Source organism: Mus musculus, chromosome 7, assembly GCF_000001635.26.
Source record: "Mus musculus strain C57BL/6J chromosome 7, GRCm38.p6 C57BL/6J".
NCBI lineage: Eukaryota > Metazoa > Chordata > Mammalia > Rodentia > Muridae > Mus > Mus musculus.
In genome coordinates, this window is record NC_000073.6 from 120,185,193 (window position 1) to 120,204,217 (window position 19,025).

General features: G+C 45.7%; 2 protein-coding genes across 6 annotated transcripts in view; one reads left to right on the forward strand and one right to left on the reverse strand.

The window, feature by feature from the left end:
• Positions 1–1,187: 1,187 nt before the first annotated feature.
• Positions 1,188–16,797, reverse strand: Crym (crystallin, mu). The gene is made up of 8 exons (NM_016669.2): positions 16,563–16,797; positions 15,885–16,035; positions 14,056–14,118; positions 12,458–12,559; positions 10,133–10,316; positions 5,260–5,381; positions 4,534–4,618; positions 1,188–1,506 (listed from the first exon to the last, which is right to left on the reverse strand). The coding sequence occupies exons 1-8, from the start codon at positions 16,730–16,732 to the stop codon at positions 1,442–1,444; spliced, it is 942 nt and encodes a 313-aa protein (NP_057878.1). The 5' UTR covers positions 16,733–16,797; the 3' UTR covers positions 1,188–1,441.
• Positions 16,798–18,734: 1,937 nt separating this feature from the next.
• The window catches only part of Abca14 (ATP-binding cassette, sub-family A (ABC1), member 14), a 121,428-nt gene continuing 121,137 nt past the window's right edge, over positions 18,735–19,025 (forward strand). For 4 of the 5 annotated variants that reach the window (XR_003946550.1, XM_017312271.2, XM_017312273.2 and 1 more), the window contains exon 1: positions 18,735–18,867. The gene's annotated coding sequence lies outside the window, so the exon portion shown is untranslated. The remainder of the gene's footprint in view (positions 18,868–19,025) is intronic. The other variant, NM_026458.4, reaches the window with a different exon arrangement.

The window sequence follows — 19,025 nt, forward strand, 5'->3', positions numbered from 1 at the left end:
TTTTCCACCAGCAATGTATGAAGTCCCTCTTTATAAAATCTTGCCAGCATTGTTTTTTAATGCTGACAGTTTTTAAATGGCAATCTCAATTGAAACCACCAATAGCTAAGTTTTTTTTTAATTTTGTAGCCAGACTACTACCAAGTAGAATTTATCATTGACTGTGTATATAATATTATAACCATTATTTTAGCCCAGCTGATTTCTCACGTACATCTTAAGTTACTTTAAGAGGCTCATTCAGGGTACAGATGCTCACATGCTCAAACTCACTCATTCCTCTCCAGTGAAGGGATTCAAGAGCATATGGGTTCTTGGATATGTTACTAGGGGATTCTTGTTTACAAATACTGTGTTTGGTTGTGGAATAAACTGAAGTTGTGCTTGTCCTCAATACTGTGCATAGAAGCAGTTGTCATAGGAAGGCACTCACAGGTTCTGTGACCCAGGCCTGCCTCTCTCACACACCCTCACTGTGAAGGATCCTCTCTAATTCTCTAGAAACTGTTTGAGATACTGTCCCCAACTTACATAGTGAGGGGAGGCTGGATGGGGAGGCATGACCCTAAATGTGGGGACTCCTGGTGCTTTTGTAAGATCCATTGGTCATGAGATATGTTCTCCTTGTAGAGCCTTTTGATATCAATTCGCTTAGACTCAAGTGACCCACACCTGAGTAGTTTCTATTACTCATGACCAAAGGAGCCCCTTGATCTGTACTTCTTCAACTATTTAAAATACACACAGGAAGCTACATTACGTGTGATTGGATGTACATGAAAGTTCTTGAAGAGGCAAATCTGTAGCAGTAGAAACTGCTGGGAAGAAGGTGGTGACACTGTTGGGAATCAGGTTTCTGCAGGGCATGGGATCATTCTGGACTTGGTTGTATAAAAGTCACCGAAACCCACTGAATTGTAATGCCTTAAAGTCGTGAGCTGTGCCAGGGATGTAGCTTAAAGAAAGTGTGTTTGCCTAGCATGTGTGAAGCTCTGGGTTTGATCTGGTGTGTAGCATGGCTACACACACACACACACACAGAGGCAGGGGGGATGGAGGGAGAATAAAAATGGTTTTATGGTGACTTCTACTCAATTAAAATAGAGAAATTTTTAATCCAATCCTCTAGGGATTGAGTGGGCATTTGATACTTTTATTTCTTTCCCATAGAAAGTTGTCAAAGGACACACAGAAGAAGTGGAAATGATTTATTTCAGAGAGATACAAGACTAGTAAGATCAAGGGTAGATAATGTGGCCATCACCCCTTAACAGAAGAAATGGTTACCTGGTTTAGCTATCCAACCACAAACATGAATAGGGGTGTCAGTACTTATGAATGACAATCACTACCATTCACTGGGGACTGGACCTCCTTTGATTTTGACACTTGTGAAACAGTGTTGAGCTGTGATGGCCAACTCAGGCACGGTTCCTTCAACTCACTTGCCAGATGACCAAGAATCATATACTAATTTGGCTGCAACCAGGTCTTCCACTGCCATCCCTGGAATGGATAGAAATTTGCTTCACTTTTTTTGTCAGAACAACTTTGCCCTCAAATGACTCTGGCTATCTTCTGATGCCCTGTTTGCATGCTAAGGTCCATAGTGATAACCATAAATGCTTGCCCAGACTCAGCATAGAAAGGGCTGGTCAACAAGAGGAGTATGTTACTAAGTAAGACATTTCCACATTTTCTAACCTCTAAGGTCGAGTTCAGAGGTCAGCAACATTTCACTTGAGGCTCAGTGAATAGTTTAAGCTCCATACATCATATTGTCTCTATCACATGGCCCAGTTCTGCCTTTATAGTAGGAAAGTAGCTACAGTCACAGGGAAAGCAAATGAGACTGTATTTTGGTAAGATCTTACTCATGAACACTACACATTGAATTCATCACTCTCTCCACCCCCTCCCTGAGTGCAGAGGCCAATGTTTGTATTAGTTATCTTCCTTTTCCACGGCTCAATTGTTCATTTTACTTGGGTTTTTTGTTTGTTTTTTGTTTTGCTTTGTTCTGAGTCAGGGTCTTGTGCTGAGCTTGCTGGTTTGGCTACACTTAACCAGTGAGCCCCAGGGATCTCCATGTTTCCACCTCCATAACACCAGAATTACAGGCCCAGCCATGTGCTGCCACACCTGGTACTTTATACAGGTCCTGGGGGATCCAAATTCAGATCTTCCTGCTTATGTGACAAGCAGTTTCCCAACTAAGCTGCCTCCCTGCCCAGTCTTTCCCATCATTCTTGAGGGTCCCAAGAGCGATTTTTTATTTGTCCATCCCAATCATTTAAAACTATGGACACTCTTTTCAGCTCTTGGCTCATACAACTGCAGGTAGTTGGCAGGATTGGACCCATTGGCCTAGATTTTGCTGAGCCTGGACCTTCACAAATCCTGTCTCTTTAGCTTTCCCCATTTGTCTTTGAAATGTTGAATATCCCTGATCCAAAAATTTGTAATCTGAAACATTACATAGTCTGAAACTCTTTAAGATAATGTTGAAATTCATTTTTTTTCCAGTTTGGGATCAGTTTTTCATACTGGGCAGAGGGCAGGGGGCTTGGTCAATCAACAATCTACAAACATTCTCTACAGTTCAAAAAGGACCCAACACTTATGAGTACAAGTATTTCAGATAAGATTTGTTCAATCTGTAATTTTAAGACACAGGCCTTAGTCTTTGTACCCAATATTCTATGAGAGGCTCAACATATATCAGCTAGAAGAGAGAGTGTGTCAGTAAACCAGTCACCTGAGGTGGGAGCACAAAATTTGTCAAATAAGTGGATTCCTACAGTATTTGTCTCCTTAATAAGGCCAGCTAACCTTCCAGACTCGACTGGATTGATGTTGTTGGACCAGGTACTAGATGACATTTACTACCTTTGTTGGTCTTTTAGTGCACACACAAAAAAATTAAAACATAAACAACAACAACAAAAAAAACTTAACTACCTGTCAAGGCCTGGATCTAACTGATGGTAAAGAACTGGGTAACCAGAGCACACTTTCTATTACATGCTAAGACCATACATGTTAATATCACACATGCCTACAATATGATCAAATCCATTCCCTCTTTCCTTGCTTCCAATTCCTTCCCATCTCCACATCCTCATTCTCTGCCAACTTTCTCCTCCTCCTCCTCCTCCTCCTCCTCCTCCTCCTCCTTTTCCTCCTCTTCCTCCTCCTCCTTTTCCTCCTCTTCCTCCTCCTCCTCCACCTTTTGAAAATAAGTCTCCTTGGTGATACTTGTACGTGCATGGCATTCTCTCAAGGTCTCAAGGGCCACATTCCTGAAGAAAACTGACTTTTCAAGCCCCAATCTGCCATCAGTTACCTGCAGCTTCTAAGCTAGGGGGTAGGATGTAATAAGCGCTATTCCCCCATTCACATCCATCTTTCGGTTGGCTTGCTCTTGTGCAGGCCTTGTGCATGGGGTCCAGGCACTGGGATTTCATGCGTGCAGAAACCCTCTCACAGCCAGCAAATGTTGTTTCACTGTAGTGGCCACACTGCCCGCCAGAACACTCCTTGTTTGGTTTTTCATTTGTTTTTGCTTTGTTGTATTTTGAGACAGGGTCTCTCTATTTAATCCTGGCTGCACTGGAACTTGCTATGAAGATCAGACTAGCCTTGAACTCACAGAGAGCTGCCTCTGCCATTTTAGTGTTGGGATTAAAGGTGTGTGCCACCATATCCAGCCATCTGGAGTACTTTTAAAACTGTGGCAGATATTAAAAATGTTTCTGCTGCTCAATATACAGAAGTATGGAAAATCCTGGTAATATCCACTTAGTAACCATTAATAATGAAAAAACATTAAATGGAATAGTTGATTACCACTTTGGTTCCCATCTACATCTGCTTCTTTAAGCACGGCAGAAGGGAAGAGTTAATCCAAGGGGCAGACCGCCCACTGGGCGTCCGTCCACCCCTGGTCAAGTTTCTACCCATCTCAGTCAGTGCAGTTTGGACTCCTCATGGTTGCCTGTTATTAAAAATTAAGTGGGAGGTAGGGATGGGGAAATGAAAAGGTCTCAGACTATAAGTCGCTGTCTCAATCTCCTTTAAGGTAGGTGTCTCTGTCATTTCCCTTTAGCTGTTTAAAGTTTTTTTCCCTGCTCTCTTCCTTTAATGGATAGTGACTTCTGAATTCATTTATGTCTAACCAAGTGATTTAGTACAACATTGGCTGTATGCAATTTCTGCCCCCTTGTGTATATCACTGGACTGTCACAAGAACTCAAGGTGACAGGTGGCGAAGAAACCGTGGCTCTGAGCCATCAGGTCACTTGCCTAAGATCACATATCCAGTGCATGATGTAGGAAGAATGTAATCCAGAACAGTCCAACTCCAGAGTTCATGGGCTTATCTACTCCACCCAAACATGTAAATGATTGACCCAAATGATGGACTCTGTAACGACTCAGCCGCAGAGCCTGGTAAACCATCCATTTCTCCTTTCCCTGCCATACATGTGCTTTGGTTGGATTTGTGCCCAGGGAACAATTCATGAGTCTTACCCAAAGATTTGAACACTGTGGTCTTCTCACAGTGTGCAGGCTTCGCTCCTGAAATCACTTCTCCAAGCTCAGCAAAGATGTCAGCCTGTGAAACAAATGCATGCTAAGTAGTGCTGAAACCATCATCCCGTGCAGGGCTGGCTTCTGAAGCCAGTATAGGACACCCCTGAACAAGAGAGAATAAAAATGATTAAAAAAAAAAAAACACGTGTGAACTAGAAGATATTAAGAAGATGCCCTCTGGTAACCCTTGGGGTCAGCACCGGTGTTTTGACACCATAAACACAGAGATCTTTGTGTCTGGGTGGCTTCCTGCCAGGTCCCTGTCTGTGAAGAAGTTGGTATGCTATTATCTGACCATGCATTTTGGCAGTTTCTGCTTGCTTTCATAACCTGATTATAAGTGGGAATAGGCAGCCAAGGGATACATAGTCTTCTTAAGGTTTCCAGGTTGCAACAACAGACTTCCCATCTTACTGCTTTATAGCACAGCAAACCAGAAAAAAAAAAAAAAAGTTAGTTCTCCCTCCAGGCAGAAGGACAGGAAGACACATGTTATAGCCATATGGCTATGTTTTTCTGGAATGGGATTTAAAATGCTACAAGATGTTTGGGAATGTCTTCCTTACTAGGTGGTGAGGTGACCAAGGTCCAGAGGGGAAGGCAGTGAAACCCTGGGAACCAAGCCAGGGCCAGCCAGTGGTTCCGCTGTTGAGAGAGGCTCACCCCTGACAACAGAACGTCTCCTGACTCCTTCAGGGCAGCCTCCCGGGAGTCCACATACAGCACCGCTTGCCTCATGAGCTCGTCATCCAGTTCTCGCCAGTCAGGCCTGCTGGCTCCAACAGCTACAAGATAACAAAATAGACTCTGAGGCCGGGGAATTCCCAGGGCACGTTACAGAAAGAGTTGAGCAGGGGGCCAGGAGGGATATCTAGACCCAAATGTCTCTCATCTTCTAGACCACACTCTTTCCAATAGTAAGATAGAATACTTTTTAAAGATAACACCTACCATTTTCCCTTTTAAAAAACAACAACAACAACAAAAAACCAAAACGTATTTGTATGTGTGTGTGCGGGTGTATGTGTGCACATAGATGCGTGTGCGTATATGTGCAGGTGCATCTGGATGTCAGAGGTTAAGGGAGACATTCCCCAAGATGGCTGTCTATTTTGTTTTTTGAGACAGAACACCTCACTGGGGCACATGGCTTTCTGCTCAGGCTCAGCTGGTTAGCAAGTGAGCCCTGGGAATTGGTCCACTTCTACCTTCCCAGCCTTGAGATTACAGATGCACACCTCCATGTCTGGGGATTAAACTCAGGTTCTGATGCTCACACGGCGAGCATTTTATAGACGACTAAGCCATCACCTAAGCTGGCAAGCATTTTATAGACTAAGCCATCACCTAAGCGCTTCTGTTCTACTTCACCCCCTCCCAAATTCTTGTAAGTTCTTACGGTCACCTAGCAGCACTCATTTTTAAAAACCATTTAAGTGTGTGTGTGTGTGTGTGTGTGTGTGTGTGTGTGTGTGTGTGTGAGGTATAGGTATGTGGGTGTAAATGTGGGTGCTTGGGGAGGCCAGAGGTGTCAGATGCTCCTTAACTGGAATTACAGGGAGCTGTGGGCCACCCAACATGAATGGAAGGAGCAGAGCTTGGGTCCTCTGCAAGAGCTGTACACAGTCTTAACCACTGAGCCATATCTCCAGCCCAGCCTTCACTTATAAGGTAAGTACTCTCTGTATCGTATTTTCTATACATGCTGTTTCTGGACTTCAATACTCTTCAGTGTCTAATTCCGTTCACAGATGCATACGTTGAAGCTGTGATGAGATCAGGGCCTACTCAGTGTATCAGTGAATCTGGGGCTGAGAACCCCAGGCTTTCACCCATGCTGACAGTGACAGCTAATAGCAGAAACCGCACAAATGAGCACCCCCTGCTCCTTATCCTCTTGCCTTGCTCCTCAGTCATTGCCTTCCTCGCCTGAAACCATTTTCTCTTATCTTGACAAAGAGCCCAGTGTTAAGGCTGGGAGGGCTGTAACTGGCTCAGTGGCACAGGATCTGCCCTGCATATGTGAGCCCCTAAACTCAATCCCAATACTTCCAGGGGTGGTGGTAGAGAAAAAGGAAACCTGGCCTTGAGATTGCCTTGACACCTTGAAACTGAAGATGGGGAGAGGGCCTAGTGGGTGAAGCACAGGTCACGCAAACATGACCACCTGAATCTCCAGAGTCTGCAGAAAGCCAGATGTCATAACACATATGTCAGGACCAGGAGAATCCCTGGAACCTCAAGGGCCAGTGAGCCTGGAGAACACACAGGTGAACAATGAGAAATGCTGTCCCAACAAAGTGGGAGCCAGAACCCACAGCTGAGTTTGTCCTCTGACTTCCATGTGTGTGGTGGCATGCATGTGCGTGCACACACATTTTTTTTTTAAAAAGACCACCAGGAAGAGTCGGATAAGGAGGATGAAAGGGAGGATTGGGAGGAAGGGGAAAAAAAGCCAAACACCCCACAAACCATAAACTGATTATTAGGCCTTGACCTTTCCTCTTTGCAATGAATCCAATGTATCATGCCTTCTGCTCCAAGGACATAGGAGGATGCACAGGCTGTAACCAAATGCCTGCAGAGGCAGGAAGACACGACCAGGAACGAAGCCAACAGACAGACTGGGAATGTTGCACAGAAGAGAGTGTGTACTTCTCCAGGGGAACAGGCATTATCCAGCTCTAGCTAACGGCTACTACCTATGAGTGTATGCATAGGCACTGTTTCTGACTGCCCTCCATCCCTACTGTTTATGAAGAGGAGCAGGAAATCTATTTGCATACTTATTCCTTGATTTCTCTGTGGTCCAAACAAAGCAGTCTGCTGGCTGGAGCCAGCCCCAGGGTAGCTAGCCAGTCTTTGAAAATATTTTAAAGTTTTCTCCAAATACAAGGCAGCATTTATATGCCCCTTCTTAGGTTCTCCTTCCTGTTGTTCTGAGCTCTGGTTTCCCCGAGAGCAGTGTAACAATGCTCACCTTGAAGGCTGTTGGGGTGGGGGGAGAGTCTATAGAACAAACATACTCACTAATGGAGCTTGTAAATAAATCATAAGCTGGGAGGAAAAGGCCTCTGGTTTCCAGGGGTCCCCCCCCCCCAGATTTCTATAGACAGCCTCTGCCTAGCCCAGGATGAGTTCTCAAGGGGCTGTGCAAGGCCACTCAGGCAGGCAGATGCAAGTGGACCAAACAGCGAGTCAGCAAGCTGACCCAGATCAGAGCTCGGCCTTGCTTCAGTGGGGCTAGAAACAGTGAAGGTCTTGAAAGACTCACTGTTGGGATGAATGAGATGTCAGGACAGGAGTAAGGAAGTGTGATGTGTGTGTGTGTGTGTGTGTGTGTGTGTGTGTGTGTACACGTGCGTGTGTGTGTGGGGGGGTACGGGGGAGGGTAGAGTCACGCCTGCTCTTTAAGCAAGTAAAACCTGTCCTTGGTGTTTCACTGTTATCACTGGGGCACACATCAATGAAGCACAATTTGAGGGTTTTTAAACACATAAAGCAACTTTGTCCTAGGTCAAGGGAATATAAAAAGAAGTATCTTGATGTCATATTAGGCCATTCATATATATACATACATACATACATACATACATACATACATACATGAGAGAGAGAGAGAGAGAGAGAGAGAGAGAGAGAGAGAGAGAGAACCCTCCACCCTCCAGTTCCCCTGTCCTATACTATATTGAGAGGGATAGAATCCTGCTACCACATAAACCTGGAAGAGGATCCTTGAGACTAGATGAGACGATAGCCCAGTAAACATGGCTTTCATCTCTGGGAACTTTGAACAGAGAACCAGCCTAAGTTTGAGCAGATTCTCAGTGCCAGCAGGAAAGCCATGGATGCTTGGTTTCTTGTGGCATCCCCCAGCAGCTACAACAATGGCTAGCACGTGGTGTAGATCCAGTGAACATTTATGAATGAACACATAATTTCTTGACTTGACTCCTGTTTCTCATCTGCCTGTATGTGCAGGGATTTCAGCTTCTGAGATGATTTCATGTTCTTGCCGTTACATGGAAGAGCACTGTGACTAAATTCAAGCCTCTTCTGTCTGTCAGCCTGGCAGTCAGAAGCCAAACTTCTTTTTGGAGGATAATATTAAGTACTATTCAAGAGCCCAAGCTCTGAGGGCAGACTACCCCAGTTCAAACCCAACTCTGCCCCCAAGAATCTCTGACTCCTGGAAGTTACTTAATTTCTCTTTGCCTTGGTTTATACCCCTATAAATTAGGGGGTCAAGATAATTATTTCCTATCTTCTAAGGTTATTGGAAGGATTACGTGACTATATCTAACATATATACATTATATATATACATATGCTATATGTATATATACATATATAACACATACATATATCATAATCAAAAGGATTGGAGAGATGGATTAAAGAGTCAAGTGCTTGCTGTGAAATCATACCCAACACCCATGTAAAAATGTGGTCATAGTTATATCTCTGACACTGTGGAGTGGCTGGGCAGCAAACAGAAATAGGTGATCCCTGGAGTTCTCTGGCCAGCCAGTCTAGTAAATTAGTGAGTGATGGATTCAGTGAGAGAACTGTCTCAAAAATAAGTTGGAGAGTCACTGTGGAAGACATTCAACATCAACACATGCATATATACAAATACTTATGGGTACATATGCATGTGCACATACAAATACACGTATAAAATTCAGGACAGCTCCCATTATAGTTAAGTATTTTATACAGTCCATCTTTTGCTATAATCTCTAAGGTTATTTGAAGGTCTTCAGAGGCCTCAGTGCCCTTATGTTTAGAATACCCTCCCATACCGCCTCCTATTACACACATCAAAGGCATCCATATGCCACATTAAATCCTTTTTTTGTAATGTAATTACTTTTGAAAATTGTTTATACTTTTATATGTTAAAAACAAATTATTCAGGCTGGGGTGATGGGTCAGGCCTGTCATGCAAACCTTGGTGGGCACAGGAGGGAAAATGAAAAGTTTAAGGGCCACGCGGAGAGTCGCTGTCTCAAAAAGTCAAACAAACCAAACACAGATGAAGCAGTATTTGTCCGTTAGGCTTTGAATTTTGTCGCATTTAAGAATGAAGTTGTGGCTGACCATTTGTGCAGTGATCCACCCCACAGGACACTCAGCAGTGAAATGATGACCAGTTTTACATTTAATTTCCTTTTTACATTTGAGGCACAGTTTTTCAGGACACCCATCCTTTCGTAGCCTTTGGGTTTTGTTGAGACAAGTTCTCTGTAAGTAGCCCAGGCTAGCCTCCAACCCTCCATCTCCCTGCCTATACTTCTTGAGCATAAGCTCATATAGATACCCTTAAAAAGAAGGTGTAGACAGGAGTGGGGATAGATACCTATAATGTAAGCACTCAGGAGACTGAGGCAGGAGGATAGCAGCTAGGATAAAGCTAGCTAGGATATGTAGTGAGATCCTGACTCAAAGAAACCTAAAACATGTGAGCATTCTGTAAGAAGGAGAAACCGCCTTTACAAATAGAGCCTGGATCCAGTCTGGGAGCATGACTTACCATTGATGTGAGCCCCCGGCTTTACCCATTCACCAAATAAAATGGGCTCTGTTGCCATGGTGACTGTGATGATGACATCAGCACCTGTCACAGCCTCCTGCACTGATGAACAGACCCGAACATCTCCTTGCACTGTGCTTGCAAACTTCTCAGCATTTTCCCTGGTGCGGTTCCACATTCTCACCTTAGAGTGGGTGACAAGAGGGACACCAGTGTAGTTCTTCCCTGTGGATGCCACACCCACCCACACTGCTCTGATGGTGACAATGTTTTTTTCAAACAATGGACATTTGATCAAGGACAAAGCATTAACTGAAACAGATATCTGCTCAGACAAATAAAAATGTTTCCCCCACCTTAACAAGGTAAATACTTTCCAGTTTTGGGCTAGGACACAGCCTCAATGGCTTAATGATTACAGAGAAGGTCCTAGAGCCATGCAGGCTTGGCATCAACCCTTCCTTCACTTTGTATTATTCCTGAAATGATTTTCCCTCATTCAGCCTCAGGTTCCACATCTGTGAAATGGGTAGAGACAATGTGGAACTTAGCCTATGTTTGAAACCCTGTATCAGAGTTGCAGCAGGTACAAGATTCATGAAAAGTCTCTTGTCATGGAAGAGCTTAATCAATGCAGCATAAAGAAGGATTTAAAAGCAACTATTTTTTAGGTAAAAGATGCAGCAGATAAAAAGACCAACTGTGGAAGCCACAACCAGAATCCTTGAAGGTGCTGTGTCAGAGGTGGGCAGGTGCTGGTGGTGTTGAGGGCTGAGCTCTTGTTGTTGGTATTCTGTCTAAACTCTACCCCTACAGATGCCTGACAACAGCCAGGAATGCTCCTCCTCACAGTTACCTGGCAACAGCCAGGTAGGCATGGCTCTATAAGGGGCTGCTTGGCTCCTGCTTTCTCTCTTATGCTCTTCCCCCTCCCCTCTCTCTTTCTCTCTCTCTCTCTCCCTGTCTCTCTAAAGATTTATTTATTGTTATATGTAAGTACACTGTAGCTGTCTTCAGACACACCAGAAGAGGGTGTCGGATCTTATTACAGGTAGCTGTGAGCCATCATATGGTTGCTGGGATTTGAACTTGGGACCTTCAGAAGAGCAGTCAGTGCTCTTAACCACTGAGCCATCTCACCAGCCCTCTTGCCTCTTGCCCCCTTGCTCCCCATTCCCTTCTCCCCTCTCTCCACATGGCCATAGCCAGCCTCTACTTTCCTCTCTCCTCTCCGCCTTTCTCTGCCTCTGCTAACCTCTTAACTCCCCTCCCCATGTCCTAAATAAACTCTATTCTATACTATACTGGTGTGTGTCTGGTCTCTCAGGGGGAAGGAATGCCTCAGCATGGACCTGCCGGGGCACCCCCTTTTCCCCACACCCGGCCAGAACATATTCTTACAGCTCATTATCTTTTTATGATCACTACACTTGTAAGTTTACCAACCAGTTTCAATGTCTGAATCAGAGGCCACCAGCCCTCAATTAAACAAGGCCCAAAGACTCTCTCATCAGAAAATACTAGAAAAATGAGCTTTACACACACACTAAGCAAGCAGGCTAAATGGCTCAACATACCCAGGAATAAGTCACTGGCTAGCTGTGTCATCTTTCCTGATTGAAAATGGTGCGAATATGATGCCAAATTTACATGACCTAGAACAGCGATATCGGAGCTGTTGGTGAATACGTAGAATATTCAACTGCACACAGCCAACACAGATAAAGCTGCTATAGCATGCAGAGGAGAGGAGCTTAGAAACTATTTGTCTGTCTTAGAAAAAAGTAAATGGCTAGTTTTCTTTTCTTTTTTTCCTTCTTCACAGTCTTTATTACCCAAGATAGCAGTATTATTTTTATCATAAAAATCCATACTTTCATCAGTTCCACCCCTCACACAGGCATACATTAAAATGAAATATATATATATATATATATATATATAAAATTAAACATTTTCAGTGAAGTGAGGGCCACAGAAGGGGAAGGCAGCAAGATGTGCCTGCTGGCAGTGGGAGGAGGTGGTACCTTCTGCTCACCAGGCCTCACCCCCCACCCCATTCCAGATCCATAGCCTTAAATAGGTAGACTTCCAGAGTCTTTTAAGAGAAGCACAGCTGATACCCACAGAGCATCACAGAATCACTTGTGTGGCTGGTGGCATGCCCAGGTGTGTCCTGGGAGCCATGAGTCTGCAAACAGGTGATCAGGCCTCACAGTCCTGGGAAATCATAAAGATAAGGATGACCCATGCCAGCCTCAGCCCCACTGTTTAGCCTGTACCTAGAGGCCTGCGTCCCATCTCCCTGCTCCCACTGTCACTCACCTCCTTGAAGGAGAACTGCTCTGTGAAGATCTCATAGTGACTGTACGCCTGGACCCCCGCTCCAAGGATGCACAGCACATCACTGCCTGGGGGCTTCAACAGCTGAGAGAAACAGGGTGGTGAAGAGCAGTGCTTTCGGGTAGCCAGGAGGCTTCCCTACCCTCAAGAGCTGGTGCGCACCATGGAGATGCCACTTTGTTTCTGTTTCCCCTCTGAAGAGAGAGGCAGGCAGGAAGGAACCATCATTGAGCACCTACTGTGTGCTCTCATGATCTCATTTGGTCTGGGAAAAGAGACTCCCTATGTGATAGATACTCCTGATGTCTATCAGGATGTCTGTATGTGTCTGGGTGTGTGCGTGCATGTGTGTGTGTGCATGCATGTGGTGTGTATGTGAATACATGTGTCTGTGTGCCTGTGAAGGACAGTGGTCAACCTTAGGTGTGGTTCCTCAGGAGCCATCTACCATCTAAACAATCTAAACACTTCATCTGTCATGCCAACCCTTCTTTGGGCCACGGCACTCCTGCTACGCCCAGGAAAACCAGCATCCTAAATCCCTGTCTGACTTAAAATAATAAAAGAAAAATTCCAATCATTCCCACAGAGCCCCATTTTCCTCTACTTTGTCTTTTGATATATGATCTCATCATGTAAGTCCAGGCTGACCTAGAACTCGGGGCAATCCTCCTGCTTCAGCCTCAAGTGCTGGGATTACAGGTGCGCACCATCATCCCAGCTGAATACCCCACTCTAAACCCTTGCCTTGGCTATGCCCTCTACAACGACCCCATCTTTCTCGTGGGGTGCCTCCACCCTGCTGAGCACATCCCCAGCACTGCTTGCTTGACCTTCGGCTTCATGGTCCTCCAGTGTCTACTCGCTGATCTCAGGCTGCTCTCCAATGCCGGGGAGGCCATTTCTGAATCAACTGAAATGCCATCTCTTTAGTCAGAAGTAGCGGTATGTCCCTGTGGACCTTGCTATGTGGGAGACTGAAGCAAGTAAACCATTTGAAACCAAATATTCCAGTCCAAACTGGGCAACATAGTGAGACCCCATTAAAAAGAAGTCACTTCCATTCCCATAGTTTACATTTTGCTCCATTTCATCTTTCTAACATACAATGTGGGTTTTGAAGGGTGTTATTTTTTTTCAGCAAACTGTAAACATACTACAAATTATTTACTAATTAATAAAATTTATAAAATAATGTGCAATAACACTTATTAATACTTAGTATATAATACATTAAGGAGCTATTTAATTTTTTTAAAAAGTCAAACCACAATCTATGTTTAATTATTGTGTATTTGTGTAGATGTTCATGTACACATGTGTGTATGTATGCAGGTCAGATGTTGATATCTGGTGTCCTCTCTAACACTTTTCACTCTTTTTTATTTATTTATTTATTTTTGAGGCAGGATGATTGGGAATTGTACATATGAGATACTTGGAATTATGTGGCACATATTCAGTAATTTTGTGAATTACTGTGCTCATTTAGTAATTCATTTTTGGTATGTGGAGTTCCAGCTCTGGGCAAAGGCAGACCAAGATAAGTTCCATACTCCTCCAGTCTCCTCCGGTCTTACCTTTGTGGCAATGGCAGACACCGCTGCTGTTCTCTTTGCAGTTATGACATTTCCATCCATGACCTTGGAAGAAGGAAAGAGAGTAAGGAAGGCGCCCTCCAGGACTGGAGCTCAGAAAGGCAGGTCTATAGACACTACAGTAAATTCGGGGCTTAGGGTCACACTCAGATCTAATTCCTCACTCACAAGCTACCTAGCTTTGAGCACTAGTAGCTGTGCCCTGGATTCTTCAACCTGTAAAAATGAAGATGATGCCAACAGTGCAGAGGGTACTGAGAGCATTAAATACAGCTACATAAGGGAAGCCACTGTATACAGTAAGCACTCAAACATCACCTATTTTGTTTTCATGCCCTGGGACTCTCAGATCTCCAAGCTGAGGTGAGCTTTAGGGATATGAACATCACTTCCCATCTCAAGAGCTTTGGAAAGACATTGTCCCCAGATGCCAACTTGAGAATGACTCAGGCTGACTCTCTGGCTTGGGGTTTGTCGTTCAGTGGTCTTCGAACTTATATGGGCACAAGGAAAACCAAGAAAATGGAATCCCTAGGTAGGAATTAAATTATCCTTGGCTTCCAAGGCTCCTAGGAGGTTCTGATGTCCAGGGAGGATTGAGCATTTGTCAAGCCCTTTACTCATCTCGGCTGGGACTCAAAAGGCGAGTGTTATCATAATTCTAATTTTACAGGGGAGAAGCTGAGTCCTGTAGCAACAGAGCACTCGGCAAAGTCCCAGAGCCCCACCATCTAGTATGAAAGGCCGATGCTCAAGAAGCAAGGCTGGGCGTCAAACCTCTTCAGTCTAAGCCAACGGTGTATCCAGTCTAGGACTAATGGTTGTAGGCAGCATAGCTGTTACTGCTGTGGATGAGCACAGGGTAAGAAGAGCTAGACCCTCATCTCTAGTGGGGTAATGGACAGCTGGATTTCTTAGGGAATTCAGACATCCAGAGGAGAGGGAAAGGGGGAAAGAGGGTGGGAGCCTGAGAGCCAGCTTGAAGGACTCTAGGAGGTAAGAGTATCAACACCACGGTCAATCAAGTGGACCTAGGAGCGATCTCACTTCCCGGCTGTGTGACCTCAAACCGAGGGTCTCACCTAAGCCTCAGAAATCTCAACAAAACTTAACAGGAAATGCCCAGTTCATATTCAGCACTTGACAGGCTGAGGCAGGAGGATTTCATATGTGTGTGTGTGTGTGTGTGTGTGTGTGTGTGTCCTGGGACACAAAGCAAGCAAGCAAACAGATAAAGCAGTAGAACTTAGTCCAGCCTTGCTTCTTATTAGGGGGTTCAGTTGAGCACAGCTGTTGCATCCCTGAAGTGGGGTAACAATATCATGTTGCTCCTGGGTAGTTTTAATTGTACAGGTAATGTGCTTAGAGTTCCACATCTCCCCAATTGCTCGGTAAATGTGAGTTACTGCTCCTGTTATACCTTGCTAGATGATAAAGATAGATGTCAGGAAGACACCCACAGGTTACTGTGTCTTTTCCTCCATACAGGGAGGGCTTCAATGAATAAAAGTCCCTTCAGCTACTGCTTTAGTTCAAGCTGCGCACTTGGTGTATCTGAGCGTGTTACAAGACCATAAGCATGAACAACAGGATCGTTACTTCTACAGCCACACACTCGCCACCGCTATAGGCACAAGCGGCCCTAGAAACAGGTGCTGTCACGGATCACCATTGATGTCTCCTGTCTGGTCGCTTGCAATCATATTACTTCTCACTAGCGTCTAGGCTTAATTCTGGGCCCAAGGAACACTCTCTATTCCAGGGGAGGCTTCCTCTACCCTCTCTGCCCCAGAGGAGAAGAGACTGCTCACCGCCAGCAGGGAGCCATTGCTGGGATCAAAGAGAAGCACCGATGCCTGATGGGAGGGGACCGCTGTGTTGCTGTGGCCCTCATAGAAGGTGACTAACTTGGTGGTGAGCGCATCCTCAGCAGCACTGTAGGCAGGCATGACTCCCAGGAAGCTGAGAGAGAGAGAGAGAGAGAGAGAGAGAGAGAGAGAGAGAGAGAGAGAGAGAGCGCAATTTCAACTCCTTCCAGTCAATGCTGAGTGTTCAATGAAGTCCCGTTCATCTTCCCTCCTCCATTAATGCTGTGCTGGCACGCCATTCCGTTTGCGCTCATTCCTCTGCCCTTCTGCCCTTCCCTGAGGCTGGACTCACGGTCTGGCTCTGGACCAGAAAGCCATCACACAGCTCAGCCACTTCTTGGCTCTGTAAGCTTCCGCAAATCGCTCTACCTCTCAGTTTTCAACTAGCAGAGCAACAGCCCTGGTACCTCCCTTTCCAAGGACAGGGAGTTGAATTACAGCAGGTGGCACCTGAAAAGCGCTTTCTTGGTAGAAGCCCGGTGGGTTAGTGCCCCTTAAGTAGCAGCTGTTATTAGCAGAGATCAACAAGCCCTCTCCTCCCTTCTCCTATCGCTTTCCTCAGCGTCCCTTCGCGCCTTTCTTTCCCCTTTCTCCCATCCCCTTCTGGTCCCTTACACTCACCCTCGGTGCTTGGCTACAGGCACCACGGTGCGCACTGGCTGCATGACCCCTCCGTCGGGACCTTTGGAGAAGTTGGCCAGTGCGGCCTCCAGGGGTGGGATGAGAAGGCTGGAGCTGCGAAGGTGATCCTGCACCTCCTCTGCGCTCAGGAACGCTGGCGCCCGCTTCATCTCGCCGCCTGCCTTCGAACCCGGGCTGAAACACACTCCACGTTCCAGGAGCTGAGCCCTAAATGAGCGGACTGCCTGAGTAGCAGTGTTGGGCGGGCCTCCTGGGGCGGAGCATCGCCGCCCCTGCCGCCCCTCGGGCCGCGCCCCTGCCGCCCACCCCAACTCCTTGGATTCCAGGGCTTTCTCCCTAAGATTGGAATCAAGGCGGCAGGCTGGGAGTGATGATTCTTGAGTCAGCTGTTCCCATTCCTGTAATTAGCCAACTGACATTCCTGGGCACGCTGTGTGTGTGTGTGTTTGTGTGTGTGTGTGTGTGTGTGTGTGTGTGTGTGTGTGTGTGTGTGTAGAGGACTTTCTGGTTCCACCTTGCTCTTCCACACCAGATCCCCTGGGGGTAGTATTGTGAGAAAGGCAGATGAGAAGGGGCTTGGAGGGTTTTGTTATAGTTTTAATTTTGTCTATTTCTGGAGTTTCTTCTATTCCCAATCTCCTTCCCACACCACCCCTAGTCCTTAACTGTTGCGTTAAACGTAAAGTTGACCCAGGTTAAACAAAACAACCTTCACCTTGAAGTCTCAGACAAGGGTAATGGCTTCCATCATGTAAAGAGCCAAAATGCAGTCTGTGTATTTGTTTTCCCCAAGGAGTTCATATTGTATTTAAAAGCAGGACTCTAGGCAGTGATGCCTAATGTTCTACTATTGATGGAGTAGTGACGCCTAACCTTGACCAGTAATTGGAGAAAGTGCTTCCGGGAACTCAAAGAAAATAGACTATTCTGCCCCAGAGTGGTAAGGTGTCAGGAAGGAGCAAAGAAAACTAGGGCTGCAAATACTCATAGCAGGAACAGCCTATCTCGTTTGACTACATCAACAGTCACCGAGGTATGCAGATGCTCTTGTTAGCTCCAGGGTTTGTCCAAGGTCATCCTGGGAGTCCGCAGCAGTTAGGTTTCATTTGGGGCATGTGTGTGTGTGTGTGTGTGTGTGTGTGTGTGTGTGTGTGTGTGTATGTGTGTGTCATGTGTGCACATTTCCAAGGAAGCCAGAAGAGGGCATCAGATCTCCTGGAACTGGAGGTTACAGGTGTAAGCCACCCTACATGGATACTATGAAGTGAACTAGGGTCCTCTAGAAGAGCTCCAACAGCAGAGTCATCTCGGCTGCCCGTTTTGTTTTGTTTTGTTTTGTTTTGTTTTGTTTTGTTGAGACAGGGTCTCACCTAGGCCACCCCCGGCTTCAAAATTCCTATGTAGTCAAGGCTTGGCCTTGACTTCCCAAATGCTAGGACAACAGGTGTACACCACCAGAGCCAGCTTTAATTTTTATTACTATTAAAACAATACAACTATTATTAAGTGTAGTAATGACTTTCGAGAAAGACTACTATTAATAAACTCAGTAGTAATGTAGGGGAAGCTGCTGCGTCTCTTCCCCGCCTTCCCTGAAGCAGTATCTCTGCCTGGGGAAATTTTCTGCTGCCCCCTACAGATCTAGAAAGAAGTGGGTCATGTCACTTGCTGCTCCCTAGACTGATACCAACACACTAAAGGTGAGAGTGCAGCAAAACAGTCCAGTCCCCAGGCTGCAGCAATATCGAGTCAGCAAGGCTTACTGGACACACAGAGTAGGTAAGCCAATGCTCAAGAGAAATATTAAAACAGCAAAAATTAAAAGATAAAAAATAAAAAGATAAAAATTAACCAAAGGAGAACAACAGTGAACAATATCAAAAATTAAATAGAAGTTAGAATAGCGGAGCTTCTCTTTTGCTGTGGATGGACGGACTCTAAGACAGCTTCTAAGCACATACGTACACAAAAAGATTGGAAATGTACGAAAGTTTTTATCTGGACCTCTGAGTTCTGCTATCGCTTCAACCGTCTTGCTGGCTTTACTACGAGAATCTCTGTTTCTAAAGGAGTGAGCCAAACTCAGTAGAGTGGAAAAGGCTCCAGAGTGCACAGGGGCTACACTCAGGCGGCTCCTTCCAGCGCGCGCCTGGTTCCCATCGCGCACCCGGATCGGATCTGCGCCGCCAGGCGGTTGGCTAGAGCGTTGAGAGGAGCGGTGCCCGGGCGACGAGCGTCCCCTCGTGGCTGTGATGGTGGCCGTGGCTGTTGTGTAGTCCGAGAGGTGTGTGTCAGGGATGGACCTGCTCTGCAGCTGCCCTTAGACGCCCCAGGAGTCCGATGTGGGTCCTCCACATCCACCCACAGGGACTTAGGAACGAATTTCATTGTGTATGTGTGTTGCCAGCCTAAAAGAGAGGACTGGCTGTCTAAAGCAGTGGT